At 38.5% G+C, this 19,948-nt stretch overlaps 2 protein-coding genes across 2 annotated transcripts in view; both read right to left on the bottom strand.

Annotated features, from left to right (window-relative positions):
* LOC139137412 (protein dispatched homolog 3-like) overlaps positions 1-2,058 on the bottom strand; it is a 49,383-nt gene extending 47,325 nt beyond the window's left edge. Inside the window, exon 1 of the mRNA XM_070705476.1 lies at positions 1,880-2,058. The gene's annotated coding sequence lies outside the window, so the exon portion shown is untranslated. The remainder of the gene's footprint in view (positions 1-1,879) is intronic.
* A 4,129-nt stretch (positions 2,059-6,187) lies between these two features.
* On the bottom strand, positions 6,188-18,154 carry LOC139137411 (myeloid leukemia factor 2-like). Its single transcript, XM_070705474.1, has 8 exons — positions 17,807-18,154; positions 13,076-13,223; positions 12,230-12,301; positions 10,825-10,953; positions 9,939-10,011; positions 8,790-8,876; positions 8,056-8,215; positions 6,188-6,282 (listed from the first exon to the last, which is right to left on the bottom strand). Exons 1-8 carry the CDS (start codon positions 17,863-17,865, stop codon positions 6,204-6,206), a joined length of 807 nt encoding a protein of 268 aa, XP_070561575.1. The 5' UTR covers positions 17,866-18,154; the 3' UTR covers positions 6,188-6,203.
* Between the last annotated feature and the right edge of the window lie 1,794 nt (positions 18,155-19,948).

Genomic DNA, 19,948 nt, shown 5'->3' with positions numbered 1-19,948 from the left:
ATAGCATGGCAAAGACAAAATAAAGAATTCACTTTTTTCGATTTTTGTTTATTCTGCAAACTTTTTAACCTTTTCAGTATATTTTGAAAACAAATGAAGACGACCAAATATGTAACTTGTCTGAAATGGACTGATATGCGTGCTTTTGCATCTGTGAATAAGTAATGAGCACTTGCAGATAAAAATACATTTCAGCACAGAATTTCTGGTTCTAATTTCTGTACAGAGCAAACTTTTTGTACAGATAGCATGACGTAGGTGTAATTAAAATCAGTTAATAGATCATCATAGAATTATACTCAAAATTGAAAGGAAAGTTTATCATCTTGCTATACAGATGATATAACAAAATGGGGATGAGATAGGGGCGACTGATGACTGATTAGGTGAAAGTTGAGGGTTCAAAAGCAAGGTTACTGTTTCTTGTGTTACAATTTCTGAACTGACAGTCTGGAATTTAATTCAGTTACTGGTACCAAGCTTACTAATAAAAATATTACATAATTCACACTTAAAAAACAATAATGCTTTGTTTCCTGTCACAGCATGTGAAGAAGTGAAATATAACAATGATGAAGACAACGGTTGCTGTATCCCACTTCCATGTTTTTGCAGTTTTTCAAGGTGTCTGTGAAATTTACCATTCTTTTCCATGTATTTAGACTTTCCTTGGGACCACGGTTCCTAGGGAAATCACTCATGCACTTGACTCCAGATCCGTTATTTGGGGAAGCTGATGACAAACGAGCTTCATTTATAAATTAGTAAATTTTGCCATCAGGTTCATTGACATCTGTTGTGCAGGCTGTCTACTACCCAATGCCATGATTCTAAAAATATCTCTCTATTATATAAATTACAGTTGGTAATAATATCGATTTGACTGGGCATACAGTAAGCTGCAGTGCAGCCATAAAAAGTACCTTTGAAATCTCTACGGAAATGTGACAGACACTGTTTGATAACTGATATAGCAAATTGGCTACCAAGCTGGGTGTACTTTCAAAACAAGAAGTCAATTTGAATTGTACATGTATATTATTTTTGTGTTGAAGAATATGAAAATCGACCTTATGTGGTGGCTGCGGTATAAACTCGTAACGAACAATTGAATGAAAATTGGAATGTCTATCCATCTTACATAAGAATGGCAATTAAAATTCTTTCTGGCAGCGTATTTTGTGATGACGTCCACATGAGACGTAAATGACACTTTCTTCATCAAAGCCGGTACAGCCCTTGTGTGTTGTCGCCATGTCGTTAAATGTGAACGGCAGTTCACTTTCTGACAAAGAGCGACACTGCTGCTCAAGGTGCAGGGGAGGCAAGCAAGACGAAATGTGACGAAGACAAGACACGCCGTTACGTCTCAGACGCCAGACACGATAATTATTAATTGACACTTTTATGTCACTTAGTACCACAAGTTTTTGAAATTGGACTGTATATGCACATCTTTACAATGAACAGTGTAACTCTGGGAATACAATTACAGCATAATATCGACCGACCAGCCATTTTGCTTGACGGTGCGCTGTGTTGAAATGTTGTAAACATTATTGAGCCGGCTTCAGCGCCCCGTCTGCCGCAATATACTGTGACAGTCGCTCGTTTGTGTACACGAAACCTGGCGATTATATATGGCGAGACAAGATCTGCTGCATTTGCGCCTGTGTCAGATTTTAGTAGCATGATAACATATTACCCCTACGTCTTTCCGCTGCGACAGTGAGATCAGCTGGTCGCATACAAACAAATCTGGCCGACGAAATTCAAGGAGACTACATCACGCCAACGCAACAATAAGTTGAACAACAAGCAGGGTCATTCGTGAACGACACACGGGTTCAATTAGCATGCGAATCGAGGAAAAACCCACCTTTTACGCCGTCACCTTCCACAAAATGAGGTTGAGCACCGGTACATGAAACGATGGTGATGAAATGTAGCCTAATTCGAGGTTAACTGCGACATTTCGCAGCGCTATTACCGCCGCTAGAGCAGGGAGTAAGGACACGTTCTTGCTGGCTCCGTGCGATGTATTATGCGACTCGTGTTATTATTGTCCTTTCCCTTTCGTTAATTATGTAGACTTGCGCCCTCTTTGTTCGATCGCCATATAAATTACAGTGGCGCTAGGTGGCGCAATATCTTGAGGGGAGGGGATGCAAAGTTTAGAAGATCATCATAAATTAAATGAAATTTAGATCATCGTAAAAAAATTGGTTATTACAAGAAACTAATATTACTAAAAGCATTCATTTTTTGCTGACATTCCAATATTTCTTCTTAATAACGATATCATTGGATAGAACTTCTTGATAAGCATCAAATTTTAGAATCATATCCAAATATTCTTTGCAAATTTATTGTCTATATTCCATCTTGATATCATCTTCTGGATTTTCATGATCAAATTCGTCTTTTTTATCTTCACAAATCTTGCTTTTTTATGGATATTTACTTCTCTTTAATCTACTTATTTTCTTTTTTCATGTTTTCATATTTTACTGGCCATTGTAGCCGCGTATGTCGCAGTTTCCTTCTTGTCATACGTATCACCATACATTTTGCATTTTGTGTTCATTTCATGATTTGTAGCATCCCCCTGCATTAAAGGGCCAGTAGCTGTAACTTTTGATGAATTTTTGACTATTTTTGTATCGTATGTCAAATAAAAGTTCTTGTTCTACTCTCCAAAGAATGTTGAAACACCCACTACGAGATGAGATGTTAGAATATTCATATCGCATAAATATAGAATGCTACAGATTTTTCTCATTAATTTGGAAGAAAAAATGCCATTCAGTGTCTCACGATTGCCTTTTGACAACCCATGCTGGAAATACCTATATAAAATGGTAGCTACACAATTCATTGCAACCTCTAGGGACGTCATCTTCTGAGAGTGCAAATCTTGTCTCTTCTGACCTGATGACACCTCATGCCACCAATTGGTCTGACAGACCGAACAAAAAGAAACGTAAAACGGAAGGTTTTTTCAGCTTTGTCTCTGAACAAATTGATTAACTGGAGATGATTTTAAAATGAACCACTTTGAGGACGAACATCACGTAAAGAGTCAATGTCATTAATCACTTATATGCTAGAACCAGGGATTGAGGACAGGCACTTGGATTGCACTCATGGTAACAATCCCTGCTGATGTGCACAGCTGCCTCAGCAGGTTATATCTGACTGGTCGATTGTCACTATCCACAGCAACTTAGGGAGTCTATTGTGTATCATTCAGTGATAACAGGATTCAGCCAACCAACTGGATGACAGCTTCTGAGATACTGCACATCAGCCCAACAATGATGGACCACACTTCATTGGCGCAGGAATATGTAACCATGAACATGGTCCCTCCACAAAATTTTGTGGAGGGACCATGCCATGAATAATCATGCAATCTCCACTGAAGTTTCACTTGAAGGTATACATAATCTAAATATGTCCATATATGGTCAAAGGGGCGTTCCTTGGTATTCAAAATGACCATGTGAGGGCGCTGTTTTTAAAAAGCAACCACCTGCTTAAAATCTGTGATTGGTTAGATTTTCTCTTTCCATGGTAACTGTGGCAAAATTTGGAACAGGTGACAGTATACCTTTAAGTTCTTTTAGCAATGTAGCAGTGAAAATAAAATTAGTTTCTCTCAGCGGTGTAGTAGTGTAACAAGAATTCTCATTCATTTTACAAGGGTTTGGCGCTGTATATGCAAAAAAATCACATTTAAAGATGGCAAAAATCCTATCCCGATTCTCAAACCATTGAATCAAGGTCAATAATCATAGCAGTGTTTGAAGGTGGGGTCTTTTTACAGCTTTCAGTCACAGTTTAGAATCCAAAACATTTCAAATGTAAGCCTGCAACTCTCACAGCTGCACATCAGTGAAGGATAAAACCTAGTGTTCATCGACGAACAAAAATTTTGATTTCAGATATATGACCCTGGTCCTGCTGATATTGTCTCAAATCACAAATTAGATCTTCACTGGGACAGTCTTTAAAGGGGCACACCTAGAAGCCATTCCAGAACACAATAATAAAAGGGTACAACTACAAATGACGATGTTTTTCCAGTACATTGTGTTTATTGCCAGTAAGATATTTAGACATGTTCTTGCAGTACACAGATAACACTTGACAATTTTGTCAATAATAAGTACAACAGATGGCAAAGTAATAAAGCAATTTGCGAGAAGTGGAATTGAAGATATATCTGTATGATTTATCATTTTTCAACCAATGTACACGGTAATCGAGGAATGAGTTACGTAAACAACAGCGTTTTTTGTCAGTTTTTGAAAACTTCTGGTTTTGAGCAGTAACTACTGGCCAGCAACAACTGTCAAGTTAGGCACTTTACAGATACATGTATGGCATGAATAACTTTATGTGCCATTTTGGCAACTAACTGTTCTGTTTCAAACAGTACTTGCAGTCCTCTGGTCAGCTGCCATATCTAACAATACCTAATGTATATTAATGACACTGATAGATCAAGGATAACATACAGGAGTTTATTTACACAGTTTACTTGGCCGTGGTATGAATCGAACAGAATCGCACTGTGTGCAAATCGTATCACTCCATAAAAACCTGATAACGGACACAGACCATTTCTTTACAGTATTACACGCAAACCTGCAATCTTAAAATACCATGTCTCTATTAGAGCTTTCACGCAAAAACACTCATGAAGTGACTTTCACCCATACCATAAACAGCGGAGTCGCTCAGAAATTTGCAACACACTGAAAACGAAATTTATGGAAAATGGAAACTCATAACATATGCATTTGGAACTCAAAAAACAAATGAAAGGTGCTTTTCTTACTTGGAAAGTTTGAAATTACATTGACATCGATATTATAAGACAAAAAGAAGCACGCAAAATATGATATCTGTCAGCCAGTTACAAAATAGGAAAAAGTTTATCTTAAAAGTATCGGTTACACTTCATTAGTAATTCATTTCAAACCAGCAAAATCAATCTACACTCCTTTGGAAAAGTTACAAATGTTAACGGATAATTAATTTACAACAGGCATAAATCAACAATATTGTTTGCCTACGCAGGTCAAGTTCACATTCATACCAATGACCTTGGCTGGTCAGCCACTAACTTGTCTAATAGGAAAAACTTTTATTTCTTCCATCTTGCTATTTCATAACACCGTATTACAAGTATCTGAATCTATGCAACCACAGAATTCTACGATTTTAAGAATGTCTACTCTTTTCCTGTGTATGAAACGTAAGATCTGATATAAAAGTTGGTCTTTTCATAAGAGTTGTATCTGGTATGTGGTACTGATATGCGATACTCCTACGAAGGACCACTTCACTGAGTATAGATATCTCATCAACAATCCATTTTTGGTTTGTTTTCTGGAAATATTGTGCACAAATTAAAAGGCTACAGTGCAAAACTATGTCCACTTCTCTGATGCAAAGCCACTTTTATCAGAACAGTCATTTTTTCTGAGGGAAATACTTGACAGAGATGTACTGCTATGAGAAAACAACTCTCAGCGTACCATGGGAAATGGCATTGTGATAACATTACCTACGTATACCCTTTGTGTCTGTAAAACAACTGAACCAGTTTTATTAATGATAAAAGTGATGTTTACCTTTAATGGCCTATGCTATCTTTCTGCTTGGTTGAAGTGGAGAACAAATCTTGTTGACAGTTTTCTAAGGTACAGTATGTCATGCACATACATCATCTAAAACCCATCAGTTTCAAAAACTTGCACCAAACATGCTTTGGTTCAAACAGATGTCACGTAAATTTGCGTTTTATTAATCAGTTCCAGAATGATACATTCAGTGTGAATGTCCGTCTGAATTCATTCCAAATTTACACCACCATATTGTGTTCAGGCTTTCCTTCTCATTGCTGACATGCACCTTTGAGTGAAATGTCTGTAAATACAGAACCTGACCTGCAATCCATAACCCACTCGTAGCCAATAACCTCCATTACCATATTTGGCATGTTCATTTGCAATGCAAATCATACTGGACACAGCAACCAATCAGATGGGTTCATCCTAACATGAAGTCTACCAGCCTATTTTATGTCTCTGGGAATTATTTGTTATCGAGGTTTCAGGACAGTCACAAACAACATAATAATAACTGAAAGGAAATAAGTTAGTAAGTTGACTTGGATTATGCTAAATAATCTAATTGTTGTCGTATCTACGTGTTTTCTTTTTAGGAGCTTCAGGTCTGATAGGTGATCGACTTCTGTGAGCTCTGTGCCTGCAAGACAAAATACAGAGTAACAATTATGACGGGAAACAAAGGGCTTTGTAATTTCCGTGTACCTTCAGGTATTATGAGAGAGATATATATATATCAGAGTTCGCGTTTACGCAAAAATCGTGCGTATTTACGCATTGAAATTGACTCCCTACGCATTTTTTTCATTGTTATGCGTTTTCTATACGCAAAGGATAACACCGAAAGTACTCCCCACGACTGAGCTTAGGCGACAACCAGACGAAATTTGTTGCAACACATTTCTGTCAATCACTCATTTTGTGTGGAAAGTTTCGGATTCTCTGGGCGTTGTCTGAAAAATCAGCATCGAAGTTCACAGGTTATCACGTTAGGCACGTTATCATGTCAGCTAGCTGTGCTATGAATTACGTTGCTAATTTTCAGGCGAGCGATAGTTTCTGAAACTTATGACACAAAGTGAGTGATTGACAGAAATCTTGCGACAAATTATATAAATGCCAACCGCGCACGATCATCGCGTCTCGCTGTTCCCAAATTTTGATCAAGCACACATGCAGCATGGCGTCGAAGCAGACAAATCTGTTTTCTTTAAACTTTGCTCTACGAGTCCGTGAACTAAATGATTCATCGGTAGAGCTCGACGGAATCCCGATAAATTTTGAACACTGCAGAAGTGTCTGGATAAGCTGCCATAACTCTAACTTTTGGGTTGCCCGATGTGTTTTGACAGTCGCATGTATACCCTTCGCTGTTACGTTTCTGAGAATCAACATTGTTTAAGTTGTTCATTAAACTGTTTTCATTAAAATAATGTTACATCGTACAATCCGAATATGTAGTGTAGGTTTATTCAACGGAACATTATATTTTACAGTCAGTTTTTTCATCAATCGAGTGCGGAAGTGAAATTACGCACTCAAATCCAGCCATTACGCAATTTTAGCAGACTAATGCGTATGCCGTACGCGAGGAGAAAAAAGTCACCGCGAACACTGTGTATACAAATATGTAACTATTTCAGGATATACATATCTATGTTGAGAAAGAACACCATTTCTTTCCAGGTGCAGGTAATACTGCAGCAGTGAAGACAACAATTACTGCATCGTTACAAAAACTTGTCTCAAAGTTTTGACGAGACTTTAGGAAATTACGCTTCAATGAATGACGGATCGGGTTCTTTGTGACCACCAACATTACCACTGAAGCTAAATGGTTTTAAAAGACTTTTAGAAATTACGTTTACATATATGACAAATTGTGTTCTTCAAGACCACAAATATTGCCACTTAAACTATAGAAATATCAGCATAGCAATGCACAAGGTTAAACTTGTCTGAATTTCTGTCTGCGGCAGAAAATGTGGCATCCACATTACTGTTAGTAACAAATCTACAATTGCAATCAGTGTTATTGCCTCACTGCTCTCTGGTATGGAATGAAATTCTCTTCACAAAATCTGCTGCAATTTACTTCATCAGCGTTTACAGCTTACTCTTTCATCACTGGGCAATGGTCTTTCCCTATTGTTTCCAACAGAGTGGTTTGATCTATTGACAGGCACATGGGGGTGAAAGGGTGAAATCTGCATAAAGGCACATGTACATGTGAACTGCACGAAGCAACACATTTTTCAAGAGATAGAAATGTGTGTTCTGGTAAATTGCACAATTTTTTTCTGAAAACTTTTCCAATTCCTGCACAATGATATCCTCAAGGTACAGTACACCTCTGGAGTTTGGTCTACGGATTACATGTTTTATTGATGGTGTCTGACATGTTTGTACTTACTCTCTGCCGTCTGTAATTGCTATTTGTCTGGACTCACGATGCCTGTTACTATGACCACTAGCAGATTCACGATGTCTATTGCTATGTCCACTTATAGCACGGCCACTCTGATGCCGCTGTGTCTTGTGTCTCCATTCTTGGTCAAAGGAAGGCAGGTCACCTGCAAACAAGATCAAACCATCCCACTTCAGTTGTTTGTACATTTTCAATTTTACAATCATTCACTCCCTATAGCCATGTCAAATAGCATTTGAACATCAAAGCGATGCAATTTGAAAGACATGCAGTTATCAAAGAAATCACACATGTGGCATGAATGTTTCTCTGCTGGGTGGTAAAATTGTCAATCAGTACACCAATCTTTTTTGTATGAATAACATTATATCACAACAATGCATTGACGGGTGTTGCAGAAAATTTGTAAGGACAGTTTATTAGTTTTCATTCGGCATGTATATTTCATATAGTTTGAACAGAAAATACTGGTTTATGGTGATGCCATTTTATTTATGGTTGGTTTATGGTGATGCTATTTTATTCATGGTTACACATTTACATTTAACTGCTTTTCATGGCTGACTATTTGCGTACTCTGAGATACACGGAATGCTACTGCAATGTTCTGTGGATGGCCACAGGATTTTGTTTGTAATGCCAGCTGATTTAATTTTGCTTATTAGTCAGTGTTTACAACCATTCATTCAAGGTTGCTGTGACGGAAACAAACGCTATACCTTCATCCAAGTTCAGCAATTCCTGTGATTCTTCTTCATCTCCAGTATGCCTGTTTCTAGATTTCTCAAGAACCTGCCCTCTTTCATCTGAAAAAAAAAAAAATCTTTAGTCAAGCAGCTTATCAGGTTGACTACCTTACAGCTGTAGCTTTTTTGTAGGCATATCCTAACATTAAGGTAGAATGCGCCTCAGGGACAGATATTCAGACTGTCAAACTTTTACAACTCTTTTCTGATATACCACTTATGGAGGTTAATTTTAAAGCTCTTGGTGTAAGAAACTTTTCACCGGCTTAGTTTTTCAAAATTCGAAATTGTATTTTTCTCCTCGGAGTTAACAGAGGGATGGCAAGCCGTTTTTAATTTTAAATATTGGTAAATCTTGGTTGTTTGTTTCTCTTGTTCCAAATTTGCACAATGACCCCTAATTTTTATTCTTGATTTTGAAAGAGACAGTTAAAAAGATTCCTTGTGGAAAGTTTGAGCAAAAGTCTTTCACTTTCGAGGCGCATACTACCTTAATTTGTCCCATTTGGCCCTGAGAGTGACCAGGATGATGTTAATATAAATCCAACGCTCTGATAACATGACGCAATAATGGGAGGGCTCAATTTCTCAGATAAAAATTGTCAACTCTGACTGTTTTTCACACACTGCAAAGAAATGCGTTGAGTCAGCTGTACAAAGCTACACTGGCCTGTGTTCTAAGATATCAAGTGTTTGTCTTAAATTTTCACAAATATCTTCAGCAGGTTTTTTTATGAAGAGTTTACTATTATCACTGCAATGATTGAAACAGTTTTTGAGTAATTGGAATGTATGAATCAAAAAATAAATCAATCATTTCAAGCTCTCCACTTTTTCAATACTAATACAACTGTATAATTTGAATTTCATAGAAATAATTAATAATATCAAAACAGACTGACACTTTTTATAATACACATAGTTTGCATCTCAAATCTTTTTTGAAGAAAATTTTCTCCATTTAATAATGTTAGAAATTTAGAACTCAGAGACTCACAACTTTATTATGAGTTTTGGTCCACTACAGTCGCTATAGTATTAAAATAAAGATATAAACTTTAATGTCACACAGATCGCAGTGGATTCTGAGTGATAGATTTTACTAACATAGTTCCAACTTACGTATATGGTGTCCAATTGACATTTTTTCAACACCTGATTCTGAATCACGAACTGTCTTTCTGGTTTCTTTGATCTGAAAGACAAAATCATTTGGATGCACGTACATATCAAAACATTGTTTGGATTAAAGTAGGACGTGCCTTGGGGAAAAACATTCATACTCTAAATTTTTACAACACTTTTCTGGTTGTTGCTTGTGGGGTATGATTTGAAAGCTCTCTGGGTAAGGAACAAATATTGCCAAATATTGGGCATGTTATGTCTCACTGGTTTTCACAAACTTGACCTGCATATGGTGACATATGAACTTGACAGGATAAAGGTTATGACACTGCACTCAAAGGTCACATTGGTCACATAGGACCAAGAAGCATGAAATGCATTTACATTGGAGTGGATCAAAATTTACAACAAATTGTTTTCACAGTTCAAATTTTCATTCATTGTAACATATAACTTTTAGGGCTATTTTAACCAAAGTTGTTGTGGTAATATATAGTTTATAAATGGACAAGAAATATTTCCTGCAAACAGGTCTACAATCACCATTGATAACAAAAATGTTGGGCCACACCACGATGATGAAAAGGTTAACCCTTTTCCTGCTAAGTTCATATTTCATCATCAGCTCAAGTTGGTTAAAACTAGCAAAGCAAAACATGTCCTATATGGTGCATTTTAACAAAGACTTGAAGATTTGAAGGTCCCTGAAGACAGAGATATTGTAAAAATGAATTTTACAGACTAAAGCTGCTATAACATACCAAGCCAAGTGGGTGAAAACACGTACGGTTTTGGCTCAATGCTGCTTTTTACTGACTTGGCAGATGGGGAAGTGATACTGTCTGGCAGGCAAAGGGTTAAAGAAAGGATTGTGGTCACTTACACCTCCTGGTGCTGTCCTTGCTGATGATGTTGCTTGGTACACCTTTGGCGGACCATTGCCTGTGTTGGAATATGTCATAACACTGCTCTGACAGAATGTGTGAGCGTTGGGGTTATTAGACATCTGTTCCTGTGAGGACAAAAAGTCGAAACTCTGGTGAAATTCAGTGCTTTTTCCTCATTTATTGAATGTCCAGATGAGGAAACTACATCACATACTGACAAAGGCAATTTGGAAAAATAATACACTGATAAAAAGGCATTCTTGTGACTGATAATGATTAAACAGTACATGAAATGCTATATTTAGCATTATCATATACCCATGCCCATATTGCTACATCCTAGTGACGTTCAACGTAAAATATCAGCCGTGATATTTCACGGTAAACGTCGAGATATGCACGATGAACGTCATCAGTTTTAGAGTTTTCCCGAACTACATTAGCAGTTTGTTGGTAAACAACGTAAACAACAAAATGGCTGCCGCTCCCCGCCTGCGAAGCGAAACTTGAAGGGCTTCGAGGAACACGGGTATTTCTGGTTGCAAAATACGGAAATATTACGTTGAGTCTTGAAATGTTTTCCCATGGTATTTTTTTTGTCAAGTTCTAGCAAACATTCTGCCGTTCGCACGGCGCCGGCACTGTGCACGGTCTCCACCGAACAGGTAGTGAGCGCGTGGCATGACAGCGATGTCGCGCGCGCGACGACTGTTGACATGGCAACTCTAAAGGTAAACTAACAAAATGGCGTCCCCTCTCTGCGCGAGCTCCGTGCCGTACGACGATCGAAATCAGGATAGATTTAAAGCTGAGCAGTTTTTGATCGGTTACAGTTGTAATAGCATATTGCACCTTAAAATGTTCCTTCTGTATGACGATTTTTGTATCCCGGTGTCTTTCTTCTTGGGTTTCATTGAGATATGGACGATGTCGCGCGTGATGTTGACATCTTCGTCGTATACTTTATGAATGAAGCCTGTTCACATAAACATTCTGATATTTATGCGCAAGGCGTAATAAAGTAAAGCCTCAAAATTAAAGGTTTTCGTTCTATTAGTAAAAATTCCCTAAAATTATGGGCATGAGTATATGATAAATCGGTTATTACCAATATCGCCTGTTCCTTGTGTCGTATCAGCATTCGTGTCATTTGTGCTGCGTCAGACACTCGACTTCGTCTCGTGTCTGACGCAGCACAAATGACACTCATGCTGATACGGCACAGGAACAGGCGATATTGGGTAATAACCTCTAAGTGTGCACCAACTCAATGGAAAAGCGACATTCTCAATGCCACAGACTGCTTGGTGTAGACCGGTACATACAAAACATTGCACACAGTTTGGTTTACATGGGCACATCAAAATCTCAGCAAGTTCTTTGTCTGGGTCAAGTACTTACAAAAGAAGGCATGGGCATCATCATGGTATTCATACCAGAAAACATTCCAAAGGGATCCATTGGACTTCCTACCTGAAAACAAGATACAAAAAGGCTGTGTTTTTACAACAGAGTACTCATGAAAAAATCCTCACTATGACCGTTTCATATCATAAAGTCTGCGTATTACATACTCATACAGTGCCCTCACTTAGCTTACAGTTTTGCCTTCCCATAATCTTATTAATATTTGTGTAACTTGGCTAGTATTAACCCCTATCCTGCCAAATTCATCAATCACTATCAGGTAAGGTCAGACAATACCAGTGACGTATAATATATCCCATGAGGTGCATTTTAACCCTTTGAGTGCTGTAATTTTTCCCACCAAAATTTTAGTACAACATTTTAACAATTTTTATGAATTTTTCTGTAAGTTTTTTGATTGTTTTGAGCCAAACAGATATCACATGTCATTGGCTACCGGTTTTCATCAGAATTTTGGCAAAAATTTGAAAAAATTTGACAGGGTACGTTTTATAAAGGCGACAAAAGTTGACTTTGGCGCTCGAAGGGTTAACAAAGACCTGAAGATTTGAAGGCCCCTGAAAACAGGGACACTGTAAACAGGGTTTTTACTGACTTGACCCACTGTAACAAACATGCCAAGTAAGTTAAATACATACAAGGTTTGGCTAAATGCTGAGTTTGACTGACTTTGGAGATGGCAAGTGACCGGCCTTGCAGGAAAAGAGTTAGTAATGAAGAGTACCGTAGTTATAAAATACAACCAAAGAAAGGGTTAGTGAAGGAAGACAGCAACACAATGGACATGGCTAAATTTAACGTGCATTAAATTTCACTTACTCTTCTGTTATGCGTTCTCATTCTTCTGTCTTCAACTTGCTGTGGACCTGCAGCGCCACCGTAGGTGACTGCATTCAGTGGATTGTGTCCAAACATGGACCCAAATCCAAAACTGTTGAACATCGAGTCCATTTGACGTTGGTGTTCCCTGTATGAAAACAGTGATGATATGTAGTTCAGGGTTTTACATCACTTTTTACTTTTGAGAGTCCCTGGGACCCCTGGTGTTAGAAAATGGGAGTCCTACATCAAAATATGGGGGTCCCAATTTATTTCAAAAGAATATTTTATTGTTTATCCATGCCATGGTCTTCACTGTGTTCAATTAGTGTTATGACACACAGCAAATGGTTGCGCATTTCTTAAAATTATTCTTACATGAAAATTCTAGTTCATACTGAGGTCCCTCATTGATCAATTCAAAGAACACTATTCATAATTGAAATTATCTCATAACTTTAATGACAAGTTCACAAAGTTGTGAAATTTGAACAAGTATTCAAATTTGTCAAATTGACAAGAAGGTAATTTCATACTCTGAAATGGCATTCACCTAGCAAGTCCAGTAGGTTGAGTTCACACTCTGCCAGCAGCTCCTTCAGCAAATAACCTAGCATTGTTTATGAAGTCAAAATCATCTGTGATGGGGCCAACCAGTTTGATGAACATTAGTCTATTAAGCCTTTGAGGATTGAGTCTATTTCGTGCCCACTGTTTGATGGCATTTTGTACTGAAAAGCCCCTTTCACATGGGGCAGAGGACACTGGTATGACAAGAGCAATTTTAGCAAGAATGGCAAGATCAGGATACTCCTCTGTAAAATCAGTTAGCAACAGCTTGATATACATATCAAAATTCAGTGCGTCCGTGTGAGATCTTGTGAAGTGTTTGTAAACAAGAAAGTGTGCCCTAGCTCTATCAGCATCAATACCTGGTGTATTGTTATGATGATTCAACAGTTGATCAAGCTGGTTGACCCCATAGTCAGGTAGGTTGGCCAAATTTCAGGATATCTGTGTGGGTTTAGAATTACATCAAAACATTCCAGAATATTATCATCTGGAAATCTGCAATCTAAATTCTGCAGTAGTTTGTTGATATAATTTTCTCGTACACTACAGAAGCTCTGTCTGAGTGGCTGATTGTAAGTGATTTGAATGTTTTTGTATGTGTTTTTCTGACCATTGCCAGGAACATCACCCAAAGCATTAAAGACTTCTCTGACAGTGTGTGAATCATTAGTCATTGTATTCAATGTGTCCCTAGTAGACTGAACACTTTTTTTGATATGGGATAGGTTGACAGAATCTTTCTGAAATGTAAGGCTCAAAATTCCAATCACAGTAAGGACATCAATCAATAAGGCAGTGAATAGCAAACAATGAATTGGAGACAAATTTCAACAGCCCATCAGCCTTTCCCCCTTTTTTGTCACTTGCAAGTGCCAAGGCAATTGGCTCAAAACTGATGAAAATCATCTTGACAGCTGATTCAACCGACAACCAGCGAACAGATGTAGGCTCAGTTATTTGTTTTGCCTTCCCATTCAACAGAGTTTGAATTTTTCTAAGTTTGTCATATCTCACACTAGAGTCATTAAAGTATTTATACAATGAATGGATTATATTATGATATTCTTTGCAATATTCAATATCTCATTCTCTGCCTGCTTGAGAAGCAGCAAGATTCAATCGATGTGCAACACAATGCACTTGAACAAGGTTGGGATTTCTGGCTTTTAATTTACACCCAACCCGTTCAAACGACCGGTCATTACGGCCGCCCCGTCTGTTCCCAGTCCATATATTTTGTCTGCGGCCGCGTCACAGATTTCTTTCCTAGTCAAAAATTCAATCAAGGCGTTTTCGATCCCTGCAGCAGTGGCAATTTGCTGGTTACCGAGGAAAGAAACATTCGCCTCGCCATTCTGAATATATCGAACATATATGGCAAGTTTCTTATGAACGGTTATGTCACAAGTCTCATCCAACATTATACCGATGAAATCACTTGCAAGTTGCATGTATGCTATCAATCAGGGACTTCTCGATCACACGTTGAATACACTCTTCAAACTCCATAACTATCTGAGGACGTTTGTAATATTCAATGTCTAAGCCGTTCAGATTCTGTAGATGCATGATGTCAGTGAATACATCGCACGGAAGGTCACGTTTAGCAATCAGGTAAACAGTACGTAATTGTGCAGCGTACGCCTCGAGTTCGTTACTCATACCCTGCACCTAGGTACCTGCCGTCCTCTGCAGATTTGCGAGCAGTAGTAAATTGTGACCTCAAGCTTAGGATTTTAGCACTTGTGAGATGACTTTTCGAGTCCTGATGACGAGTGAGAGTTGAATGTTGAAAATTAGAACAACCTTCCGTGAACGGGCATGTAACATTCGATTTCAAACATACATCGCATTCCATGACGTTTCGCTCTTCAGAATATCGAAGCCATTTAAATCTATCGAGCCAACTTCTGTTGAATGTTCGTAATTTTGCTGACTTGGCCGGGGGATCTGATGTATCAGTATCGCATGGCGTAGCTGCTGTTTCGGCCTCGACCGAACCTACATCGTGCTGGTTGCTGCGGCCGTCGAAAAACTTTCGCAGATCGGCTTGTTTTGGGTATTTGACACGACCCGCCATAATGCATAAACATGTATTGATCGCCGCAAACAAGAAATCGACCAATTAAGAATCAGTTTACATTTTGAAAGTCACTTTTTACGGTAGTAAAATTGTTTCCGCGGGTACCATTGGTCATCAAACAGTGGCGGCCAATGCACTACGGAGCATTCTATTAAAGTATGGGGTCGGTAAGGTTTACTGGGATGTGTTTTACGTGTTCAGCAGCTTCGCGAGATATACACCAGCAACAGATATTTGTGCGTCCGAAGGGACGCGTAGTTTAGTTTTTGAGGGGTCCTGGGTCCGGTTTTATGCGTAAAGGACGCAGAAATGCGCGTCATGTAAAACCCTGGTAGTTGTTGTTCATTTTAGAAAGTGTCAAACTCAGGACGGGGATAGCCGTAAAGAGCTATGATTGCATAACACTGTGTTATGATTCTTGAATTTACGGTTAGGTGCCATGCATTGTTTTGATGCGTACCACATGGCAGAGCCAGTTATTGGTTAACCCTTTCACCACCATGGTTTGTCCCAAATCCATTATTTTTTATGGTAAAGTTGGACCTGTATACAGGGAACTGGGGGTGAAAGGGTTCATAGTTTCCAAAACTGTCAATAGGTTAACAGTTCAGAACAACTGTAGACTGGAGAAGTTTGAAATTGCTGTCTATGCATGCACACATTCTAGAGTGTGTAAAGTAGATGGCAGTGTAGTCTGCGACCAAGACTAAGTGATGGTAGCTCAGGAACTTCTTGATTTTACTGCGAGAAAACTGGATGAGGTGTGTTACAAAACACATACTTACTGGCCATATTTGGGTAACGGCATATGTTTGTTTTCCCTCTGGCCTGAGAGTCACCTAAAAACATTCTGTTCCCCTCGGCCTATGGCCTCGTGAAACAGACTATTTTGGGACAACTGTCAGTCCTCTTGAGCAACAAACGTATGCTGTCACTCTATAATTTGTCAGTTGATATGTATATACTGTTTGCCCAGAAACAGTGATCAATGGAGGCTGTACAATAATTTGAGAGACTACCCACTTTCAGACTGTTTTCATACATCCCTTATGTATGGGAGAGAGAGAGAGCAGAGGGCTCTGTTTTTACTCCTGGATGCTTGTATGGCTTCCCTTTCCTGAGAAGCCATACAAGTGTCATAATGAAAACAACTGACTTGAAGCCAAAGAGCACAACCAAATTTTAGGTACATGTTGTACCTGTGATTTAAATTGCCAGCTGACTTGGTTTGTCCATTTCAGTGTTTAGTTTGAGGAGGGTGGACCTAACACGTTTCTGTCAAAGAACATCTCTGATTTTAAAGTACTGCTGCATTTCAAAGCAGATTATACGTTCATCTCGACTGCTCTATAGATTCAAGGTAGGAAGACACAGCTATTAAAAAGGCGGCAATATTGAAATTTGAATCAGACTGCAATAGCTGCCAAGGAATTGTGAAACAATTCAAAACTTTTGTACTAGATGCTTCTTAAAACACTGCAGGAGAGCATGTCAAGATCAAACACTAGAGAACGCTGCCAAAGGGCGTCACTTTTCCTACACTGAACGTGCACTGAATCAACGGAAAATAGCTAGCAACATATGTCAAAGAAAGTAATGCAGCAATCAATGTAATCCTCAAAGGACCCCACCTCGTGCCATACGGGACAAATGTGGGGTATTAGACCATGTTTGCCATGAAACTATGCCCGAGGGGGTGGGGCAATTGCCTCATATTGATCCCCCTGGTCACTTTCATGGACAAGAGCAGAATGCCCCACACGTTAGGGTGGGAGAAATGAGGGGGATTTACGTGTTTTAGGTGGGGATTTTCCAGATTGTCTTGTATGTGGGGGTGTGTGGCATTTGACAAATTTCAAAGGACTAATTTCCAAATCTCCCTACTATCCCCCAAAATAGGGACTGAGATTGACTGCCGCATAACGACGTGTTATTGTAATTTCATGACTGTTGCATGCCGCCTTCTGCCGTCTGTTCAGATATTATGATAATGGTTGAGAAAATCGAAGTCATTTCGACGATAAAAGTACCATTACAGATATTTACAAGAATGTATTCTTTGCCTCTATACTCACCTGAAATCGTCAAAGAACGGGTCGCTGTCGAACATGCCCATTCGATTCATGCCGAACATGATGTGGTTACGTTTGATATTTTAGAACAGAAGTTCAAACAAAATACAAAACTGCCAAATTGAAAACACAAGTTGCAAACTTAGGACTTGTGTTAAAACTCAGTTCAGTTCCTATTTGAGAGGTTGAGTTTTGTCTAACTTGAGGAACATTGGTTGTTGTGGTAAACCATCTGGTTTGCTTGCTGATTTTCAGTCACAATAACATCATCACAGCGAGCACTGTGCAGTTGTCCAGCTGCGCCTGCAAGCTCTTTCCGGTTATTTCTTTCCGTGAATGCGCGTGCGCTGACAGTACCCTCGTTCTATAGTAATATTTATCTAAAAAGTATGACGCCATACAAATAACTATTCTGCCGATAAAATAACTCACTAACATGATTAAGATATAGAAAAATAATATTTCATTCAAGCTCTTGACAAATTTGATAAATATCGAAGTGTCGACTAGCCTTCAAAAGAAGTCTAGTGATATCAGGACATGGTTATTCTTTGTATATTTTGGCCGCTGATGGCGCTCTTCAAGTGAGAAACTTTTGCATGTGCACAGTCGCTAGTCTATGGAAGACCGGTCACGACATGCGACCTGCGACTTCAAAACTGCGACCTGCGTCCTGCGAGTTGAAACATACGACCTGCGACTTCGGCATTTAGACCAAGGTGTAGGCCTAACCTGCGACTTCACAACAGCGACCTGCGTCCTGCGTGTTTGTCAAACTGCGATATCAGTCTTGATTTGTTCGCACCATTGCTCTGAACACGAGCCTGAAAAACACGAGGGACACCATTGCACTATATTAAAACAGCCGGTTTACCGCATTCTCGCGACCAGAGCATTATTTTCGCACCGCTGGCCTACGCAAAAATCGGCCAGCGAAAGAATTCAACCAGCGATAGAAGTGCATGAAGCTGTGACGGTAGAGAATTCCACAAACGAAGAGCACAAATTTATTTTCCTTCTTACGAAAGGCAAACCGATCTGAAATAATGCAATAGCAATAGGGTTTTAAACGTCTACATCAGTGTTTAATAGTTTCTGGAACTTTTCTGCCTACATGATCTAAAATATTATATACACACAAAAAATAATATGTACATATTATAGTATGTACATATTAGGCTTAAAGACTGAAAATAGGATTGTAGGAGGGTTTAATTATGTCCTGTTTTACAGTTTTAACTCGCGTTATCTATAAAGAACTTGAGTCGGTCTCTGGCTACTCATGGTTAGCAAATATGTTTGCACTTTTGTCAATATCAGTATTATTTTAACTGCTTTACTTTGCATATGTTATTTGTGTAGACAAATGTAGTCCGAAGTTAACCAGTAAGAATATTTTTATTTTTCAACTGAACAAAAGTTGGATCAATTCGATTTTTTGACGAAAAAGTAAAAATGAAATTAGACGAAAAGATGGCAACATCCGATGATAAATCACTGGAGAATTGAAACAAAACTGGAAATGTTAGAAAATGAACGACAATAACTGAAAATTCGAATGTTTGCAATGACACTGACGCAGTTATGATACAGGGGGGACAACTGATGAATTAAACAGACAGCTAGATGGTTATACCACAGTGAAATGAGGATAAATACCAGAGATTCTAAAAATCAAAAAGTTTGTTGATAACATAAGGAAAGAAGCGAGGTAAGGCAGACGAAGAATATCTAAAATAATTTGAAATTATAATATAAACATATAAATGCCTAGATCACGTAGCATATTATTTTCCATGCATTAACACGTACTGTCAACATTTCCGTCATAAAATTATCTCTCCAGATGAAAATGATTGAACTGGTGTGTACATGAATTGAGTTTTGCCAGACTTTGTGAACGATTTACCAAAGCGAAAGCAATGGCTTATTAATTGATCGATGTTGAACGTTAAATCTCCTTTCCACGTTTTACCCTTTGAGCGCTGTAATTTTCTCCCACCAAACTTTTAGTGCAAAATTTTACCAATTGTATGAATTTTCTGTAATTTTTTGATAATTTTGGACCAAATCGACATCACATTTCATTGGCTACAGGTTTTTCCCAATTTTTTTTGCAAAAATTGGAGAAAAATTGACAGGGGT

Source organism: Ptychodera flava, chromosome 7, assembly GCF_041260155.1.
Source record: "Ptychodera flava strain L36383 chromosome 7, AS_Pfla_20210202, whole genome shotgun sequence".
Lineage (NCBI taxonomy): Eukaryota > Metazoa > Hemichordata > Enteropneusta > Ptychoderidae > Ptychodera > Ptychodera flava.
The sequence above is the reverse complement of the archived record's forward strand: the minus strand, read 5'-3'. Positions and strand labels throughout refer to the sequence as shown.

Bases quoted from the DNA above. Each gene is read 5' to 3' on its own strand.
- LOC139137411 (XM_070705474.1), bottom strand. From the start codon at position 17,865: ATGTTCGGCATGAATCGAATGGGCATGTTCGACAGCGACCCGTTCTTT. The intron at 8,216-8,789 runs GTATAGCGTTTG...TCTTGTTTGCAG, and splicing joins ATTGCTGAACTTGGATGAAG to GTGACCTGCCTTCCTTTGAC. The intron at 6,283-8,055 runs GTAAGTACAAAC...TTTGTCTTGCAG, and splicing joins GCAATTACAGACGGCAGAGA to GCACAGAGCTCACAGAAGTC.